Source organism: Nothoprocta perdicaria, unplaced genomic scaffold, assembly GCF_003342845.1.
Source record: "Nothoprocta perdicaria isolate Ctin4 unplaced genomic scaffold, notPer1 scaffold_182, whole genome shotgun sequence".
Classification (NCBI taxonomy): Eukaryota; Metazoa; Chordata; class Aves; order Tinamiformes; family Tinamidae; genus Nothoprocta; species Nothoprocta perdicaria.
The window spans coordinates 1,462,685-1,483,483 of record NW_020455005.1 but is presented as its reverse complement, the minus strand read 5'-3'; the positions used below and the strand labels follow the sequence as shown (position 1 = coordinate 1,483,483).

The window sequence follows — 20,799 nt, the reverse complement described above, 5'->3', positions numbered from 1 at the left end:
CATCCGTGTCTCTCTGACATTCATTCATGTCCTAGAGGCATGAAGAAATTATGACTACATGTTTTAGAGAAGTAAGATGGAATCTGCAAGGCTAATATTCCTTTTTTTTTTTTAATTTGATCTAGACACAAAATATTAGACAGAAAAAATGGAAATATGATTTAACATGTTAGTTTACTGTACAGTCTAATGAAAAAAGGAACAACACATTAAAAATAAATAAATAATAAATAAAAAGAATGTTATCTTGGCTGAACACCAAAATATTTCCCAATGTACTGATCAGCTGTTACATTTATCATTAAGAAATGCTGCAGCATTGATTGAAAGTTTGTAATACACAGGATATCACAAGATCGAGCTTGAATAGTGTGAGACACTCATCCTGCTGCAATTTGCTGGAAAGGGAAGGGAAATTGGAATGAGAAACACACTTTAGACAATGGATGGAGTGGATTATTAAAAAGATCATCATATAAATTAAGATTTTTGAGACATCAATTTAGACTTATGACCCAAGTCCCAGCATTTGAAATGAAGGTCAGAAAGTTGTTGAAAAGTTTCACAGATAATAAAAGCTTCTTCATTCTCAGGTGCAGACCAAACGATGAAATACTGATCTTTACAAGTCAAGCAATTTCTCCAGTGCTTTTTAAAAAAATCGCCATTGTGAATATTTATTACATCTATAGCTTAGAATTACCCTGTCAGCTACTGGAAAAATATGATGCTGTTGTTTTATTTTGGACAAAAGAAAATAAACAGCTTCAGAAAACTTGAGCAAACAGGCCTGAATCTGATGCTGCAGGCTGGTGAGCAGCAGAAAAGCAGCTCCTCTGGCCAACCTGGTGGCCTGCAGCCCCATGTCTGATGAAGATCAGGTCTTTCATCAGATCAGATTCAAATGAAGGAGTATTCAGAAAGTAAGAGGATCTCTACTGAGCTATTAGGTCTCATTATGAGCCTTTATGATGAGATACAGTGTTCTGATTGATGACGTTTAACATCTCTTCCCATGTTAGTGTGAAATGAGCTAAGAGACCTGTGAATGTGGCTGACGAACCTTCTGTTGAACCTAGCTAATTTTTTTGGGGAAGTTCCAGGTTAAGCATCATGTGGAAAAGTATTTGTTTTAGCAGTTCCGGATTCTCCACATTCTCATTTCACCAAGGAAGCTTTCCTGACTCTACTAACAGAAATCCCTTTTCCTAGGAAATTAGCCTTGCAGCTTGGACGTCATCTTCATAGAGCTACTGGAGCTCTTTGGAAAGGTTAAAAAAAGTGATTAATAAACCTTGGATTTCCAAAGGCCTTTAAAGAAAGTCCCTCACCAAAAGGAAGCAAAGCAGTCATGAGACAAGAGGGAAGATTCTTGTATGGATAAACAATATATTAAAAGAAAGGAACCAGAGGAAGAAAACTGTAGTTCTTCACTGTGAAGAAGAGAACTTTCCTGTGAAGAGGACAAGAGGAATCCTGAAAAAAAAGCTGTACTGGAACTTGTGATGTTTGACATAGTTATACATTAAATGGAAGAGGGGTGAGGAATGAAGTTTGCTGATGATATTAAGTTATTCAGTTATTCAGGGTAATGAAGGTGATTGTGCATAATTTCAGAAGATGCAAGATTGAGTGGGCAATAAAATGACAGATGAAATTTGATGTAGAAAAATATGGAGGTGGGGGAAAAACAATCCTAATTTCATACATAAAAAGATGAGCTATTGCTTCCATCAGCAGCAGAAATTGTCAGTTATGACAGATAATTCCATGAAAACTATTCATGCTTGCTATCATTAAACAGCCTAAGAAGCAAGCCAAATGCTAGGAAATTTCAGGAAAGAAATAGAAAATATATATCATCACCATGCCACTACATAAACCCATGATTTCCTCATCCCTTGAATACTGCATGCAGTTCTGGTCTTCCTTTCTCAAACAGACGTAGAAAAACTCAAAAAGTTATGGTAGAGGATAGCAAGGATGGTCAAAGTTATGAAATCACTTCTGGGGAGCAATTAGAGGACTAACTAAAAAGACTGAAAAGGAGCAAGCTGGGGAAGAGGACTTCATAGAAGTTTGTTAAAGTGTGGGTAACATGGAAAGGGGTGATAAAGATCAACTGCTTGCTCTTTCTTCTACTAGAAGAATGAGGTACCGTCAAATGAAGGTGGTAGATGGTGGGCTCAGCAGGCTCACGAGAGATTATTCCATGCTTGAGTGTCCTTAAGCTGTGAACTCTGGCTCACAGCCTTATGGACACTAAAAGTTTGCATGGCCTCAATGAGCTGCAGGACAAACTCATGGAAAACAACTTTAGCAGGCATTGCTAAATGCAAGGAAAGTATTTATGACATGGAAGGTTCCTGAACTGCACATGCTTGGAAGCTGGGAATATGCTCAGGAGCAGTATCATGCTTTTTTTGCCATGATCTGGGTCTCTGTCCTTAGAGCGTATCTGTTCCATAGAGCATATCTGCTTATAGTCATGGCTGGAGACCAGGCACTGTTTTGAAGAACATCTCTGCTCTTAAAACAGTTTGAAATCGTTTATAAAAAGCAGAACTTATTGTGGGCCAAAAATAAGTAGTTCCTGATCTGCAGTTTGGAAACAAACAACTTCATTGAATAAAATGCCGTGCTTTTCCCCACTCCCTTGAGCCTGGATCATAGTGTTGCACCCCTCAGTCAACCGCTTGTTGGTCCTAGCTGAAAATACTCCGTGGAAACCCCTTGTTCATATAAAAGCCTTTTTTATGGTTGCTGTCTTCCCTGAACAAATTCCCACCACTCTTAACTATAGCACAATGCATGTTATTAGCAACATTACGTACTTCACAGATTCACAGAATATTTAAGGTTGGAAGGGACCTCTACAGATCATCTAGTCCAACCTTCCTTCAACAAACATGGGGCTCCTTTGACCAAAATCCCATTTAAACCTGACACTGATAAGGCTTCAGGCCTGTCAAAACTTCCTGGCACTTTTACTGCTTCTACACAGCTCAGCTCACAGCACTATCTATCACTGAAAAACAATCAAGCTAAATACAATTGTCAAGAATAATATCAAACATTTTTTCACAGGGAAATAAATAACATTATGATTTGAAGCAAAGCCATCGAACATGATTAGTACTAAAAGGCACCTAAGGCTAACCGTGACTTGGTTATGCAAAGAGCTAAGTTCTATTTAACCCCACGTCTGAGCTGAAGTTTTTTAGCCTGCTACATTTGCTTTGCAAAGACGTGTTTTGGTCTGATCAATTCCATTGCTGTTCATGAGGGTGAGAAGTTTCAGAAAGCATGCCCAGGGTACAAACAATGCCCTTGAATTGCTTCCGTCTTCCCTGAGTTTTCTGGCGGAAGGCTACAATATAACTCTTTGTCCTCAGCAGTTAATTTGCATCTGTTCTTGTTTCTCATCTGTTGTTCTTATTCCACATGCCTGGAACTATCGTACTTTGTCCTTGACATAATGGATTTCAGTGCATGTGTGCAAAGTCGCAAAGAGAGGATTATCAGCTTCCAAATTATGACAAGCAAGAGCAGATGAACTCTTAAAGGAAAAGATTTTATTTCTTTGAAACAATCCTAGTACTAAAATGAAGTAGGAGAAGAAATTAAAGGAAAAAAAAAAAAAAAGGATGGGGATAGGAATATGAGGTATAGACAGAATTGTTTCTAATTAGCTTGAATTTCTTTCAATGTGGACCAGCTGCTCTTTACACTGTGTTGAACAGACCCGTCATTCCCCCTGAAAGATTTTTTTTTGAAAAGCAGCAAAAACAACCCCTTCTTTTCAACAGCAGTTTCATATACTGGCAGAAGGGTATGCGCTAGAGTGGCAGAGGAATAACTACATGAAGACAGCCGTCTCAAACAGCACATCACTGAGCCGCAAGCTTGTAGGCTCCTTGCCGCAAGTGCTGTCCTCTCTTGTGCTTCCCATGCAGCCTCTGTCTGGGCACCCACAGGAACACCCACCACAGGCAGTAGGTCATTTAGGTGCTGGTAATACAGAATTTGATGGCACCTGAATAAAAATTTTCAGGGTCTATTCCTAAACATTGGACTGAGGCATCTGCTGAGGCTTGGTGCTGAAAATGTGGTGCCAAAATCCCTTTTGTAGCTCTTCATTTGGGGCACAGAAAAGTAGGAAACTTTTACCCAGGCTTAGGATGAGGCCTACACTCCTTCTGAACCAGCGGAAGATGTTTTGCTTCTAAAACATGAACACAGAAATCATGCAAAATGATTAAAAAAGAAAGAACCCACATGGAGGCAATAGAAAATGACTTCACTTTTCAGTTCTTTAAAATATTCACAGATGGTTTGTACAGAAAAACTGGGTTTATGATACTAACTCCAAAAGCAAAGGTTCAGCACTTGAATGGATGACCTAAACTCCTGATCTACAAAGTAGCCCCAGAGCCACACTGAAGTCCATGCTTACTTTGCTAATCGAAGAGGTTTGCACTCAGGAGCTTCAGCTACTGAGGCCTCTTCCCCCTTTTAAAAAAGTTACCTTGGCCTCAAAGTTCCTGCCATTATCATTTGAGGATGAAAGACCTGCAAAATTATCAAACAATCCATTTGATAAAGACTATGCAGTGACTGAGCAGTTTTTATTGGAAGCCAAAAAAGTCAAAGTAGCATCTAAATTCAATGTCCTTGTAGCAACAGTAGTATTAAACATTTTTAAGCACTTGGATGGTGAAGCCATGAGTAAGGTCTATGCGACCTGTGAGAGACTTGTGACCAGGAATCCACTTTCAAAGCCTACTTGGACAACAAAGGTGCAAATAAGTGACCTACTTAGGGCCAGTGCTCAGGCAACTGGACCCTTTCCTTGCAGCCATCTCTTAGCAGTGCCCACACAGTGGATATGTATGTGGTAGCACATGTGAGCTGGGTCGAACTCCTCTTATGGTCCATGAGGGACCTGGGCTGGGGTCCTGTGCCTGAATTAAGGGCACCTTCAGTTTCAAGATGCCCCAGAGTATCCCAGGTGGCCATGGGGCCTCTCCGAAGGGTCTCCTGCAGATCCTGCCTCATGTCGGCCAGCTCTGACATGTGCGGGTGCCTGGACAGCTGAGGCTTGCAGGTGACATGGCACACCTCCCTTGCATGCAGACACCTAAATTTAGGATCTTACCCTAGAGCTGGCTCCTATCCCAGGCAAGGGTGCCACTGCACAGACACCAGCACAACCTGAGATGGGTCAGGACGTCAGGGACAGCCGGGCAGCACTGGCAGACACTGCGCGAGGCCTGGGAAACCAGAGAGCTTCCAGGGCCTGCAGGGATGCAGGGATGCCCGGGAGCTTCCCAGGTGCCTGCACATGGTCAACAGAGCTGCTCCCTCAATGAGGCACCATTGGACTGCTGTTCATTAGCTGATTAGAGTGGCTGGCACGGGGAGATGGATGACATGAAAGATTACTTTTCTGAATATGATCAAAAAACATATCTGTTTTTTTCTCAGCTGTAAGATGTAAGCATTTCCCATATAAATAATGTTTGAACAGAGAGGTCCTTTCTAGACTTCACACAGTCTCCATTCTTTGTTATGTTGATCTACAGTTCTACAGTTTTTCCTTCATATTTTCCCCATTATGAAATAAACCTCACTGAAAAACCTCTGGAGAAAGTATAATGCTTCAAAGCATTTCGCCTTCCTTGAATTTGTTGAAGTTAGGAGAATTTATATTAGGGAAGGAATTTGTCTTTTCAGCTCCAGCTGTCATAGCTTTGTCCTGCTGTCTCTGCTGCAGTAATCCAGAGGGGCTGGACTATACACTGAAATTTTATCATACGGTTTATTTAGAAGCTTAAGGACTATGTTTTTATTCCACACATTTCTGCTGACAGTTTATCAGCTTTAAAGGTTTTTGGAAAATAAATTGTGTTTTCTCCTTCTGTGACAATCTGACTAATTCAGATGTGAAACAAAAGTCATTGCATGTCTTCCACAGCCCGTTACATGAAAGAGAGACTCGGAGGGATGCAATGTAGATAGTGTCTAAGAGTAACTGCACTGAAGTGGAAAAATATTCTTCATGTCTCAGAGGCACCGCAGCCTTTGAGACATCATTTTTTTTGTATGTAAAATACAAGATCACTTTTCCCTTTCAGTATAATGGAATTTTGACAGGAATTATGAAGGACTATTTCTCTCCCAGGTTTCAGCACATTGCTGAAGAAATGGAATTTTTTGCTTTTGACAGTACAATAGCTAATGCATTGCTATGCCAGGAAAAAAAAAAGAACTTTAAATAAGATTGAACAGATCTTCAAAAGACATTGTTAACAGAGCTGACAACAGCAGTTCATCTTAAAGGTTTTTTTTGCTGTTGGCAAACAAAAGCATATTTTCCATTTTCCTCTGAAGATGTATCCATGGGATTCATTGTAACACTGTAGTAAGTGAATAAGAATGAACTAAAAATGGGATAATAGAAACCGAATTGTCCAAGGCTTAGGAGAAATCTTCCAGTTGGCTCCTGACAACTTTGTTCCGTGTGTGCAAAAAGGTCTCTTTCCATGCAGGGCTGCCCCCTCCTCTGCTCAGCCTCCAGTATGAGTTTAGCAATACCAAAATGTGATGCAGGCTGCTGGAAACACAGTGGAGGACGTGCACGGCAGCCTCCCGATCCCACAAAACTGTCACGGAGGTGGAAGTGATAAGAAAGAGATCACTCGTTATGAACGGAGGTGAGAAATATTCCCCCAAGTGCTACTTTGAGATACTGGCAAAAATTTTGCAGGTGGCACTGATTAATGGTGTTGTACTCTAGCTCCTCTTGATGGCTTTTACGCTTTTAGCAAAAACGCGATAGGAAAAAATCAAAGGACTGGAAGCAGATCTGTTCTTTAAGAAAGCTTTATAAAATTAAAGGTGGGAATACACCGAAAAAACCCTCTCACTATCTTGCTTATGCTTTAGAAATGGCTTGTATTATTATACAGTCTTATGGTGAAGCAATTTATGAAGGACTGTGAAGGTCAGAAATAAGAGCAAATCCCTCACTGGAGACCACATGTTCTGGTTGTCCATAGTGATGTGCTCATGACAAACTCAGTGAGCTGTTGGAAAGACCTCAAAAAATGTTGGCAAAGTCAAACCATTTCATTTTCAAATTGCTTCTCTTTGGGAATAGATGGGCTTCATTTTTCTCCTAGTCAAATGACACGCTTTCTTCAATTCAAAATGAATTTCAGGAAATGCACTTCAGCAGGGAGGGAAATAAAATCTCAAAACATGGACTACATTATCTCTGAGTTTAACCAAGGAAGCGAAAACCCAGTGTTCTGCACAACTTTAGCATGGATGGAAAATGAAAGTTAAGGACACAGGCCAAGACTGTGCTGGCATCAGTGTTAGCATCTGTAGTGTAGTCAATTAAGTGAGAAGAGAGGGGAAAGAAGACTGAGAGGAAATCACATTAATTAGATGATAAATGTCAAATGGGCTTATAATTAAGTGCAAGTATAGTAAAAGGTATGTAGGTGTTTAAAGGCACTTCAAGTAATAAGAGCTGACATATAAAATTTAGTTCTGCCCTGTTCACAAAGCAAAGGCTCAGGAAGCTCCTTGACCCTCCCAGACCCTTGCATACGTGCAGTGTTAGGGTTGTGGTAGTGCATAGTTATTCACATAACCTCTGGCATAAAAATCTCTCTAAACATTTTACCTAACAGAAAAAAAATCTGATTCTGTCTTTCATAACACTGTTTTTCTAATCCTTCCTGCACATAGACCAAGGTAAGTCAGGTCATCACAGGTGATTAAGAAATGGAAGGACCGAGCACAGAAGTGCAGATCCTTTGCTTGAAAAAAATCTCACCAGTGGCAAGATATAACACTCAAAGCAGAAATTGAGTGCACTTATAACAGCATTCCTTTTTAAATGGCTAAATGGCTTAAGTCATCTTCTGCTATGACCCTCGTATTTAGTGGAGATTGCAAAGCCTGAAAACAGCTTTAAAAATTAAGTGATATATTTCTCTCCTTTCTGAAACGTCTCTCTCACTTGTCTCCCACCATCTGTCAGTGCTGAATAGTCCTCACAGCACCTCATGGAGACCTGAGAGCACTCCTGGTTAGCTCAACTCAGACTGTAAATTGCATGTAAAACTGTTGAGCACTGGTCCAGAGGGACCTGCCTCCACCTCTGAGGCAAAGGCTACATTCAGGTAACCATGATCTGCATTTGGGGCTGGCTGCTGCAAAGCCTGTGGGCATTTTTCTAGGTTTCAACCATCACAGATAGTGATGTACATTTTTATTAGCCCATATATGCCTAAAGAATTTTAAATACTGCACTCAAACACAATAGAATATTGTGGCAGAGAGCTTCAGATTAATCATATACTATGTGAAACTATTATTTCCATTGACATTTTGTTTTTCTTTTTTTCCTCTTTCTCTTTTTTGAGTGTCTTTTTGTTTCTAGAGAAGGTACAGATTTTTGGTTCCATAATTCTCTTTCACTAGAGTGTTATTTTTAATATATCCTTCATACCCTCCTCCATTTCACTCTTTTCTGAATGAAAAAATCCTATTTTTTCAGTATCTCCTGGCAGGCAGCCAATAAATGCCTTTTCATAAGCACTTTTCTGCTTCTGCTCCATCTTTTAAATTATGCCAAATTTCAGAAGATACTTCAGCTTCAAGAAAGTATTTGTATTAAAACTTCCCTGTTATTTCAGGGTCTGACCCGAAAGCTCATTGACTAGATGGAAAATAGGCCCTGCATATTGTGTTTTGGGCAAGGGCATCCTTGTACCAGTCAGTCATTTCTCAGCTTCCAGGTTTTCTTGTGGGATCCCTAAACTCTTCCATTCTGTTGGATTTTATTTGATTTAAACCTTATGGGCTTTGTTTACTTGAAATGAGACTAGGGAACTGGGATGCCAGACATAGTCGTCCTCTTGTCTCCTCAAGGATGTAGCAATGAACGCTCCATGGGGAGGTTGGTAGGAGGAGGAGACCAAACTTGAAAGAGCACCTGTGGTAAGTAGCAGCTGTGGAGTGGAAACCATCATTGATTCTAGCAGTTATACCTCTCGTGTGTGAAAAGAGAAAGTTGCACAAGTGTTTTTGTCGGCTACTTCAAGGAATAAGATAGAGGAAGAACTTACACCAAAGGTGTCTGGAGTCTCTAGGGTTTGCTTGCTCAGATGAAAGAGTGAAGAAAGGAGGAAATAGAAAGCAAAGAACACTAAAACACTGTTACTTCCAGTTAGGGGAGCTGATTACACAGACCAGGGTGAAGTTCTGAGCAGGGATATGTCTTGGTAGCTGGTAGTGCAGACTATTAACCAAGGACGTGCAATCCTTGCAGAAATAGCTGCGTAAAAAGTGTTCCTTCAGGAGGTGACTGCTGGAGTTGGCAGCAGATAGACTGGAGACTAAAACCAGAGGGCAGAACGGGAATTGTCACTCTGGTACTAAACATTCCCAGTGGGGAAAATTCAGTCCTGTATAGAAAATCAGCACCATGTCTGAAGTCCCCAGCGTATCCCAACAGAAAGGTTTCAGTGAAGCAGGATCCTTTGGGGGGCTGTGTGTATGGGAAGCAGATGTCATTCAACGAGAACAACTCGTCTTTGGAAACTGGCTCTAGAGACTCCTGCATTTCTAATAAGTGATCTGAAACAAAGCGGAGAGAAAATTAAGCAAAGCCCTTAGGAAAGGCCTGTGTGCGCTCACGCCTGGGCGAGAGCCTGCAACAAGTTTGTTTTTGCCATAAGCTTTGTAGTAATTCCTGCATGATAAAGCTCTAGATAATTCAAGGAACTGGCAAGGTTAAAACAGCAGGAGGGTTGGCGAATGAAGAATGAGCAGGCAGAGCGTGATTAGGGAAAATGAGAGCACTTTGCTAGGCTTAAAGTAAAGTAAGAAAATAAGATACTCCTGTGATGTAGAATAAAGTGCAGAGAGAATTAGATAGAAGTATGGTGAGGTTGTTGTGAGGCAGAGGGTCAGAGTCAATAAAAGAAGGTATATATGCCTGAAACTGCAGCCAGGCTGCCTCTGAGATTGAGAAAACTCTGCAAATCCATCCATTGCTTTCCCTGCGCGCTGCCTCTTGTGGCTTCTGGGTATCGAGAAGTCTCTATCCATGGCCAGGACTGGCTGCAAGACTGACAAGATGGACTTCTGCTTCATGCTAAATTACAGGATCTATTTTTTCAGCGGCAGGGTCAGACTTTGCTGACATTGCACCCCATTGCCTTGGGGAAGAGGGAAATCACGCTGCCAGCCTTAGTGAAAGTGCCTCCATGAAAACAAAGCAGCACCTTTTTCTGGCAGCCTATTATGAAAATTTCCTGCTTTCTTGCATCTTTCTTGGACAGTCAGCCCCCTGGGAAGTTGACTTCTAGATAAGTGGCATTTTCCAGCTTTTTTTTTTCTAGAAATAAGGATAGTACAGTCTCCCAGCAAGCTTGCACAGACTTCCTAGGATGTGAGCATAAGAGGGTTTAGCCTTTCCAGACATCTGTTGTCATACTGGAGAGTGGGGGAAAAAAAAAAAGTGAGTTTCTTCCTTTAGGAAGAAAAATGTGTTGCTATAATTTAGCATTTGGGCCCTTGCTGAGAAACACTTCAGCAAGGATGCCTTCCTTGCCCAGGATGGCAGACCTCAGGATGCCGTTGAGACTCCAGCCTTGAAATATACTGCCGGGGTTCCCAGGGAGCCCATTTTCCTCAGTAGCCCAGACCTGTGCCTGGCAGTGGCAGAGGCAGCACAATCTGTGAGCCGGCGGATTAGTCACTGCAGGAACTGGACGGTGACAGAAGCAATAAATACGCTGGCAGTGGCAAGTGCCCTCCCTCCCTCCTGGGCTTGGCAAGGCCCCCAGCCAGTCCCTAAGGAGAGCTCCCCGAGCCGGGATCGCATCCCGGTGCCCCCAGCCTCCCCACACTGCTTGCAGCATGTGGCAGGTCCGTGCAGCGAATGGGCCGCTTCTTTGCCACAGTGATTTATCACCAGCTGTTTCAATCTGTCCAGATGTTGGGAGCACTGAAAGCCATCCTGAGCAACTGGGATTTGTTTATTCAAAGAGCTGTAAAACCTTTCATAATGGGTCAGGTCTAGTAAAGTCAGGCACAAGTCAGGAACTACAAGACACAGCCTTTAGCTACCTTGTTACATCTATGTACATCTTTGTGTATGTACTATGTATGTGTAGCTTGGAGAGCCTGAAATGCAAACACCCCTTTCCTAGCTCCAGGTGAGGCACTGTGTTATTTGGATTGGGTAGTGGACAGCAAGGCACAGAAAGGATTTTTAAGTCAAATGGGGATGCCCCAGGCTAACTCTGATGTGGGATTTAAGGGCCAGCTACACTGAATGTATCAATACGTAATTTTAGGAGCCAGCTCCTCAAAAGAGATATCAAAATTCAGTGGGGTGACTACCAGACCTGTATGAGAACAGAAGGAAAGAACACCTACATCTCCAAATGGGCTTCAGAGTATGTGGCACATTAACCCACAAATCACACGAACCCCTGACAACTCTAAGCACAAGGGGGTCTGAAGCCCTGCAGGCCCCCGGAAACCTTCTGATTGCCCTGTTACTGCATCAGCAGGTACCTGTCAACATTTAAACCCTACTAGCTGCCCACACGACTCCAGTCAGGTCTCAGCACACGAGACTCCCTTGCATTTGTAGCAGTGTGTCTCCAGCCCTGTCTCTGGCCCTGTCTGCCCTGGGTCCTGACCGCGCTCCCAGGGCCTGGGCCTGCTTGGTCGCTTTGCCCCATCTCTAGCTGCATCCTAGGGACAAACCTCCTGCGTCCCACAGCATCTGCCTGAGCTGGGAGCTGCTTCCCTGCGCTGATGGCAACCTCGGATCAAGTTCTGCAGGGCAGGGTTAAGTGGCTGCATGGTTAAATGAGTCAATCCATCGCATCAGGTCACTTGTCTTTTATTCTCAGCTCCAAAAATAGCAGCCCAGTAGAGACTGTGCACAGTTCAGTGGCTGCAGCTGAGCACCAGCACAGCGGTTGGTTCAGGACCTTGACAAGAGCGGCGCTCCACACGTTACAAAACCAGTCCCTGAAAGCCAGGGGTGCAGCTCTTCCTTCAGCGCCATAGGCCTGGCCGTGGGAAAATAAAGACACGCAGTTGGTATCTGGTTATCCACTGAGAGGTGCCGCTCCTGTACATGGCCGGCGATTGCTCCCTGTGCTCCTGACAGGTCCTGCGGCTAGAGGTGTCTTGTCCCCATGCCCCAGTACAGCCACTCTGAGGGACCAAACAGGACCTGGCCACGCTCTGCCCTATGCTTGGACGGAGCACGGAGGAGAACCTGACGAGGTAAGTAAAGCAGGAATCAGTGCACTTTGCTTTAACCCCAAGTGAAGGGAAAGCCCGTTTTCCAGCACGCATTCCAGGTGAGGTGCCCCACCGCAGCGCGGCCTTCTCGCCCAGCGCCGCTGCCCCCGGTTAGCAGGACACGCTGCCTAATTCTCACCGAAGGGAACGAGCAGCAAAAACAACGAACGCTGTCCAGCAGCTCTAAAGAAACGCCTCGAAAGGGTTTCTAATTCATTAGCGAGCACGGGAGGATGCTCACTCACCCTGGGGGAAAGGAATAAAAGGGAATTTCAAGAACTTTTTATTTTTGTGGATTTCCAATGACAGGTGTTAGACTGGATTTGGATCTGTGCTTGCTCAAGGCTTCTGGGCACTTTTAATTAGGAAAAGCCGTTTCTCTAATTAAAAAAGTAAAATAAAAAAAAGGAGAAGGTCTGTTTATGCACTGCCACAGAGGTTCCCAAGCTCTGCAATTTAGAGGCACCCACAAATGTCCGTGTCTTCATTCTCAGCAATGCAAAGCTCTCCCAACATGCCTGCCTACCCAGCAAAACTGGATTGAAAATATAACACTGCCAGAAGACATGGCATTCTGTTTAGAAATGAGTTTCATTTGAAGCAAACAGAAAACACCAAGTCTTGCTTATCTGCTCTTGTTACAATCCCAAAGGATTCCGAGAGGTGAAATAACCGGACCTTTTATTCACTTTCTTTCGCGGGAGGGAAGGAGCAGTCCGCATCACAGTGCGCCGTCATCTCCTGTCAGAACAACATGCTCCTTGCTGCACACTAGGAAATCGCCTCGGCGCGCAAAGCAGCACGGAAAGCAGTTTTTCTACCAGCTGAACAGTCTTATCAGAACTTCCAACAAGGAAATTGTATTAACTAGTGTTTAACTAATGGGTAAACTCCTCTATCACTTAATATGCTCATCCTTGTTTGAAGACTACTAGGGGACAGAGCAAGTCATGATTTTTTAGTGTTTGTAATGTCTTCTTGCACTTTCAGAGTCTCAAAAAGAGCAAAGGGTATGTAGGAGCATATATGAAATCCAATGTACTGTTCATCTGCTTGTCTCCTGAGATGTTAGAGGTAATGCAGAGGTCTTCACAGGGGAAGAAACCAGCGTGGGAGTGACGGTGCTAAGACGCAAGCCCCGGCGAGCGCCGGGTGCCGCTTCTCTGCACGCGACCTCGCGCTCCTGGGACAGTTGCTTCTTTCCTGACACCTGGAAAATTCATGCTCTACATCTCTGGGGAACGACAGCGAAGCAGGATTTTAGAATCCATACAAGGTACTGCTTAGGTTTTGTGTAAATGCCCAGTTTAATACTTCAGTTAGTCCCAGCAGACATACAGGTTGTGTGTGTTTGCTAAAACCGCCTGCAAAGCACCCCTGCTGCAAGGGGCTCAGGAGGAAGGCTGCCTCGTTCCTCTTTGGACACTGAAGGCCTGATCCGTAGGGAAATAACGCACGTGCACAAGAGGGAGGCTTCCAAACAGCACCTGGCAAGCCAGAAACATCCAATCTGCAGAGATGCTGATCCACCGACTCCAGCTCTCACACAGCATCTGTTTTGGAAACTAAAAGGCTTTAGCCAAAAACCACCATGAATCGACTCTTGCCACTCACGGAGCTCAGCATTAAATTTACCCTGCTGTGGGCAAGGGAGTGAGCAGCAAGTTTGTCCCTTCCCTCTGTTACTCCTACTAGAAAATAATCCCGCACTTCAGTGTATTTCTGCCGAAGCTAGTTGCGAGCCAAGCTTGTAAAGAGGGACTCCCATCACTGGGATTTCTTTTCCATGAATAAACAAAGAGATGAGATCATTCAGAATGGCTATGTACCATATTAAAAGTATCCCTGTTATCTCAAGAGACGTGAGAAACGGAAGGACATCCCACCTCCCCTTCCCATATGGGCGAGGAAAAAAAGAGGTCAGAGGAACATTTGCTTTCCTTGGCATGCAAGACACAAGTAATTAAAACAACATATGGAGCGGAAAAAAAAAATAGCTGTCAAACCTGGCTGTTCAAACAGCATGGACTATCCAAAATTCCTGCATGGAGAGGCAATTGCACAGAAGTTGTCTCCTGAAGACTTCCAAAGTAGAAGCGCTTGGCTGAAAAGTGGGTGGCTGTTTATTAGCTTGGCTTCCAAGTCCCTCCCTTGGCTCTCCCTGCTGAATGAGGGATAAATCCAGCCTGAAAACCCCCTTCACAGGAGAGGCTGGGAGGAAGAGACTATAAGCAGACTCTTCTGCAATCCTGTGGGGCTACCTCAGACTAAAAATAAACAACCTGACAACAGCAGCGTTTGAAAGCTGTTGCTTGCAGTATCAAATCCAAAATTAGTGTGGCTCAGGTTTCTGTCTCCCTCCAGACAGATGGCAAGTCAGGAAAATCCTGACAAAACAGGGCAAGTCCTAGGTGCCACAAACAGGTGTCTCCAAATCTGTCTGGATTTATCCTTATATTTACTCCTATATGTCCAGAGACCAGCTGCTTGGTGCAGTACCTATTTAATGCCAGTATTTCCTTCTGGTAGCTAGCATAAATTCTGTTAACTCTGTTATGAGGGAATTCAAATCTCTCTTTCTGTGCAATCTCTAGGAAGATTCCCTAAAAGAAGATGCTTTCAAAATATTTTTGACCTTTTTCACATAAATCAATCCTGATGCCAACATATTCTCACTGCAGTGAAGGCGACTTAAGATGTAGGTTAATTATGAAGAATATCAGAAGTGAGCAACATGTAGAAATTTATTCTTTTATTTCCACTTAAAAACAGGTTTCAATTCATATAACATCAACCTCCTATATGATTTTTAGAGATTTTTTTCTGGTTTTAGCCTTGGCACAAAACATTGGCATTCATTTTTGTAAGAAACATGATTTTATTGGAAAAGTAGTTTTGAGGAGGTTACTTTGCCCTGTATTAACCTAGTGAATTCTGATTCATGCACTGGAAATAAAAGGCACAAAATACAGAGCCTCTCCACGAAACAGATTTCCACTGTAGAGAAAAGAAATTAACCTTGAAATCGGATTAACTGAGATTTCACTATGGTTTTATAGAGCAGGAATGGTTTTGTTCCAAGTAAATTTAATTCAAATCCTGAAAGTTGAAATCACACTGTATTACACGAGCATTACTTGCTCCCAGTTAATTACAGATTCTCTTTGGAGCCATGACCCTGAAAGAGGCAATTCCAGCAACAGGACAGCCCTGCAGTACCGTTTTGGAGCACCTGAATCCCCTACTCAGTGCACCTCATGAAGACCAATTAAAAAGTAAAAATTAAGATTTTGTTATGGAAGCAAAATGCCTTTCTCGCTGAGACACCAGCTTTATACCTATGAATTTGTTCTGCTTTTGTGAGCGGTGTCTTCAGCAGGTGAGCTCACCTTCACCTTCACCTTCTGATGGCCACTTGCACAGAAATGTTTTCAGACTTGCCACACTACAGGTCATCCGACCCAGTATTGAGTTATCCAGGGAGCTCAGCCCAGCGGAAAACACCAGGGAAGAGTGAATTGTTTTTACCCTGTGGCAGAAGCTTTGCCTTGGAGGGCTGGAGGGGAGCAAACCAACATCTGTAGGGACAACGGGACGGTTGCGGGCGCTGCGTCCCAGCCCCTGCCTCTCTCTAACGTGCACAGATGGGTCTTCCCCACACACTGCCCTGCAAAGCTCCTATTCCTAATGATATGAAAACCTTCAAAGAAGGCCAGTTGAGGCAGCTGTGAGATACCACAAGCAACGACAGTTTGTGTGTTTGGTTCCTGCCACTGCACAGCAGCAGCTCCCCAGATGTCTTGGGAAACAGTTCATGTCCTTTGAACTAAGCGGGAAAGAGGGACTGAACCTGAATCCATTTTCACAGCCTGGAGGAAAAAAAAAACCCTTCCTGCTCCCAACTCACTAGTCTGAACGTTGAATTCAATGCTGTGATAGAGCATATCAGTCCATAAACTACCTGAAATAAACTGCAATGCCTGACAGAAACCATAATGGAAGATAAACCCACCCCAGGGCCCGGCCAGGCGTGGGGTATGGCATCCTCTGATATTTCCTATGAAAGCAGAAATCCTTGTTTCTCTTCTGAAATCAAATCGTACATTGCAAGAGGCTGGGGGGGCTGTACAGGGAAGCAGCAGGAGCCCCAGATATGAAACGTGACTCTGGAACGAGTGAGGAGCAGCCTGCTCCTCTCTGACACCACCTGCTCCTCCTCCCGGGCCTGCTTAAACAGAAGCCTCTGAGCTCAAAGTACAGACTTAGACTCTGAATATGACAAGCATGAGTCTGGGAAGGTACAGGGTATCCTAACAGGTTATCCAAAACTGGGAAACAGCAGCGTTCTCCGGAGAGGGAACGGGACTAAGAAGAATTGGTGGAGCATCTATTTTGCTTTGCAAGATCAAGAGCTAGTTGCAGCCCTGCACTGGAGGTTAGACACCATACAAGCAAATATCTATGTCTGCTTAATACTTTACAGCCTGGATGGGAAGGATATGAAACAGCAGCTCAAATCCCAAATGTCTGTCAAATCACTGCAGACTCTATGTGCTCTTGGTGTTCTGCAGCCAGAACCAGATTTATATATATATCCAGATTTGGGCTTATTAGAGAACAGTCTTCAAAAGCACAAGGAAAAACTATATTTGAACAATCTGTAGCCAATCTGTAGCATTTTTCCTTTTTTTTTTAATCTGTGTTTGGTCTGCTCTTGAGAAATAGTTAAAGAGTCGACAGGAGACAGGCAACACTTAGGAGCATCTGTGCGATTTGACAAAGATTACAGTGGGACCCTAAGAATTTTTCCAAGTTTCTGGAAAGTTTTTTTTTTTACCTCTAATTTTCTATTCTGTGCAGAAATAAATGAGGGAAGAGGAAATCATGACACTTGTAAGCCTCTTTGGAAAGAAAAAACAGCCCAGCAACTGTAGAGGCTGTATTACAGTCACGAACCACATGAAATCTAAGCTTTTTAAAAAAATATTTGAGCTAATCACTCAGACTGCCTGATCTTCAGTATTTCATGGTTATCAATGAACCTTTTCAATTTACATTCTTAAATAATTACTGTGTAAATGAAGTATGCTCTAAGTATGGTACTTACATTTAATTACAGATGATGTGGATATGTTTACAGGTGCAGAATACATTAAAATTACTTACAGGAAATAAGCCCAACTAGCACTAAACTCTGGAAACTAAATGTTCACAACAGCACTGACAGTAGCTTAGCTATTTATTTGAACATGCTTTTTAAAAGGTACGTTGGAACACAGTAGAAAAGAAATTCAAAGAAATGCTAAAAAGAGGGAAGCACAGCGATCAAAATTCCATAGCAGGTTGAATCAATAAAATCTTAAACTGCAGTTCTTAAATGTAAGTACTACACCAAGTAGTAGTCTGGTTGGTCTTTAATGGTGTTAAAGCCCTTGTTGTCTAGAAGAGACCGTAATAACACTTTGCCTATTCAATCCAATCAAGGTTTAGGCACCTTGCTACAAATGCAAACATATCTGACACCTCTTCTATAACTTTAGCAGTGGGCTTTCCTGCTCCGTGCCCAGCCTTGGTGTCGACGTGGATGAGAAGCGGGTTGGTCTGCTTACGGCTGCGGCCCACAACGTACTGCAGAGTAGCAATAAACTTCAGGGAATGCAGAGGGACCACGCGGTCATCGTGGTCCGCTGTGAGCAGCAGTGTGGAGGGATACTGGATGCCATCTTCCTCTGGCAGCTTGATATTGTGAAGTGGAGAGTACCTGAGAAGGACACACAGAAATTCACTTATTTCTTTCCCGCCCCGGTCCAGCCACAAGGTCATCTCATACTGAAATCATTGCGGTGGCATTTGGTAGCACTAAGAACATCACAATTTGCAGTTGCAGAAATCAGTTTTGCACCGCTGGCTGCCAATGCCTGACAGTGTCTACAGTCCCCTGGCTGTCAAACGTGATACAAGCCCATTGCCTTAATTTTGGGCAGGCATATGCAGACATAGACCAGATAGCCGTGCTAGCACCAGTGGACATCAGGGAAACCTAAAGGAGAAGCTGTGAAGTTCACAGCAGGATTTACCCTGTTGGTAACAGGGAAATCACTCATTTTCCCAGCACACATCCCTCATCTCTCGCTTCTACGGCTACTGCTTCTCTGCATAAAAATTTGGAAAGAGTCTCTGATAGTGAAGTGCCCCTCCAGTCAGGGTACCAGCCCCTCCAGTCTTCAGATCCCTTTTGAACACACATCTATTCTGTGGAGATACCATGTAGGAAAGAAACAGATTACTTATTATGTAATTATTACATAATTATTACTTATTAAACTTACTTATTATGCAAGTTTTCTTGCTTTCAGTGGATGACTTTGATTCATGAACAATGAAAGGCCTCTCTAGAATATTTGCTTTCCTTGTAGAAAAAACGTACATCCCTTCATTGCAGTAACATAACATAAAATATGTATCTATATTATCTCAAACTAAATAAATTTTGGCATTTGAAATGAACGGAATAGTAAGCTATAAAGAATTCTATCTAACAATTTCCTATTGCCTATTCCTCAGGTAAAGCAACACCCAGAAAGGCTTTTGCATGCCTTAAATCAAGAGTAGGACGTTATTTTTTCTTCCTACCTTACAACAGGAAATACAGAAAGTAACTTTGCCTCATCTTTTAATTCATTTCGTACTTGGAAGAGTGTCCATTAAGTAAGTCCAAATTATTTTTATTAACATGCGAAAATACTTGAATGTCTTGTCTAATAGCTCTCTAATCTCTCTATTTTCATCTAAAGAACAATACGAGTGAATTTGTAGAGCTATGATTTGTTTTGAAAACAGTTAAATAATGGTAAGTATGCAGCACTCTACTTTTAGGATCTTTGTAATGACAGCATCTAAGTATATAATATTTGCTACATTTGACAAGAAATTGCCAATTGTTGAAGAAGAAGCAAAGCAGCTTAAACAAGTTTCTCAATATTCAAAAAACTCAAAAATTCAGGTATTGACATAAAAGTTTTTGAGACTTTGTGAGACCTACAGTATGCAAGTGCAGAAGTAGGTATAAAGCGACTCCCTTCGACAGGATGTTTCTTCTACTCATAGAATGAATTTAAAGCTTTACTTCTGTTTCACCTCTTCAGAATATCTAAATTTGCACATGGGCAGGAAAGATTCACTGCCAAAATCATCAAGATCATTGGTATCAGTTAATCTATTCTTTTTCTTTTTTTGGAAGTCATTAACAAAGAATGAAATATAAAATTTATAGTTAAATTTATTTACAAAAATGGGATTTCCACTGAAAGTTTAAATTGGACAAATAGGGGTTTAGAAACAACTTAATGGCAATGGGCCTATCTGATCATCTAGTAATTGCATTTGACATTGTTTTTTTAAAAATAAATGCTTTAAATATGTTTGGTCTCACTGTACTTGTGGCACATCTATACTTTAGTATCTAAATACTCTACTGTATTTTAAACCAGCTATATTGTTTAGTATGTTTGAGGCATTCTCCTGTAATATCAATCTTCATTATTTAAAGAACAAAAATAGTTTTAACTAAAGCAGTAATAGGAGATCAGGTGCCATTTTTTTTTTTTTTAAACGATGGCACTTATTCTAAACACACTCATTATTAGTCTTATCCAATATGTTGTCCATTTCTGTTCTCACACAGCTCTTTTTCTCTCTTTCTTTTTTTGTCTTTCTTTTTTTAAAGAGTATTTCCAGGCCTCTCAGCAAGAAGTTAAGAACTGAATTAGGAATTAGTATTCTGTTGTGGTCTGCTCCCATTCAATTCACAAAAATAAATCCCATCCACATTGTGTAATTCACAGGGGTGATCATCTCTCCCCCACTGTAAAAAACACAATCTGTGTAGTGGTTCTCTGCAGAGTATTCAGCTTTGACAGCCTCTAAAAAAAAGGGAGTCGTAATTCAGAAAAGAAAATCTCACAAGTTTAAAAGCTGTTAGTAGAAAACAGTCTCTGAAAACACGACTAGCTGGCTGGGGAAGTTTGAAGATGCTGTTTTGTGCAAAGCTGACTTGTAGGGAAACTGTGAACCCCCCAAAAGCGGTGTGAGAAAGGATGAAGCAATTCTCGGACTCGCTCTTGATTAGGACGACCCAAAACCACGGCGCAGGCTCTGCGCTTCGGCAGGCAGGGCAGCTCGGACAGGGGGCACCTACCTGAAGAGCCATTCGAACTGCTCCTTGCAGTCGGCGCAGCCGTAGTCGGTGGTCCACGCGTGGCCGATGGTGTACTTGTGGAACTTGAGCATGTCCAGCACGCCCACCTGGGCGATGGCGCAGCCAAACAGCTCCGGCCGCTGGTTGGCGCAGGCGGCTGCAACGGGAAGCGACTCCGTTAGCGCCACGGGAGGGAGGGAGGAAGGGAGGGAGGAAGGAGGGAAGGAAGGAAGGAAGGGAGGGAGGAAGGA

General features: G+C 42.7%; 1 protein-coding gene across 1 annotated transcript in view; it reads right to left on the bottom strand.

Annotated features, from left to right (window-relative positions):
- Window positions 1–15,751: 15,751 nt before the first annotated feature.
- The window catches only part of PREP (prolyl endopeptidase), a 90,973-nt gene continuing 85,925 nt past the window's right edge, over window positions 15,752–20,799 (bottom strand). Inside the window, exons 13-14 of the mRNA XM_026036617.1 lie at window positions 20,549–20,705; window positions 15,752–18,112 (exon numbers count right to left, since the gene is read on the bottom strand). Coding sequence (XP_025892402.1) covers window positions 17,818–18,112; window positions 20,549–20,705 — 452 coding nt within the window. The 3' untranslated portion in view covers window positions 15,752–17,817. The remainder of the gene's footprint in view (window positions 18,113–20,548; window positions 20,706–20,799) is intronic.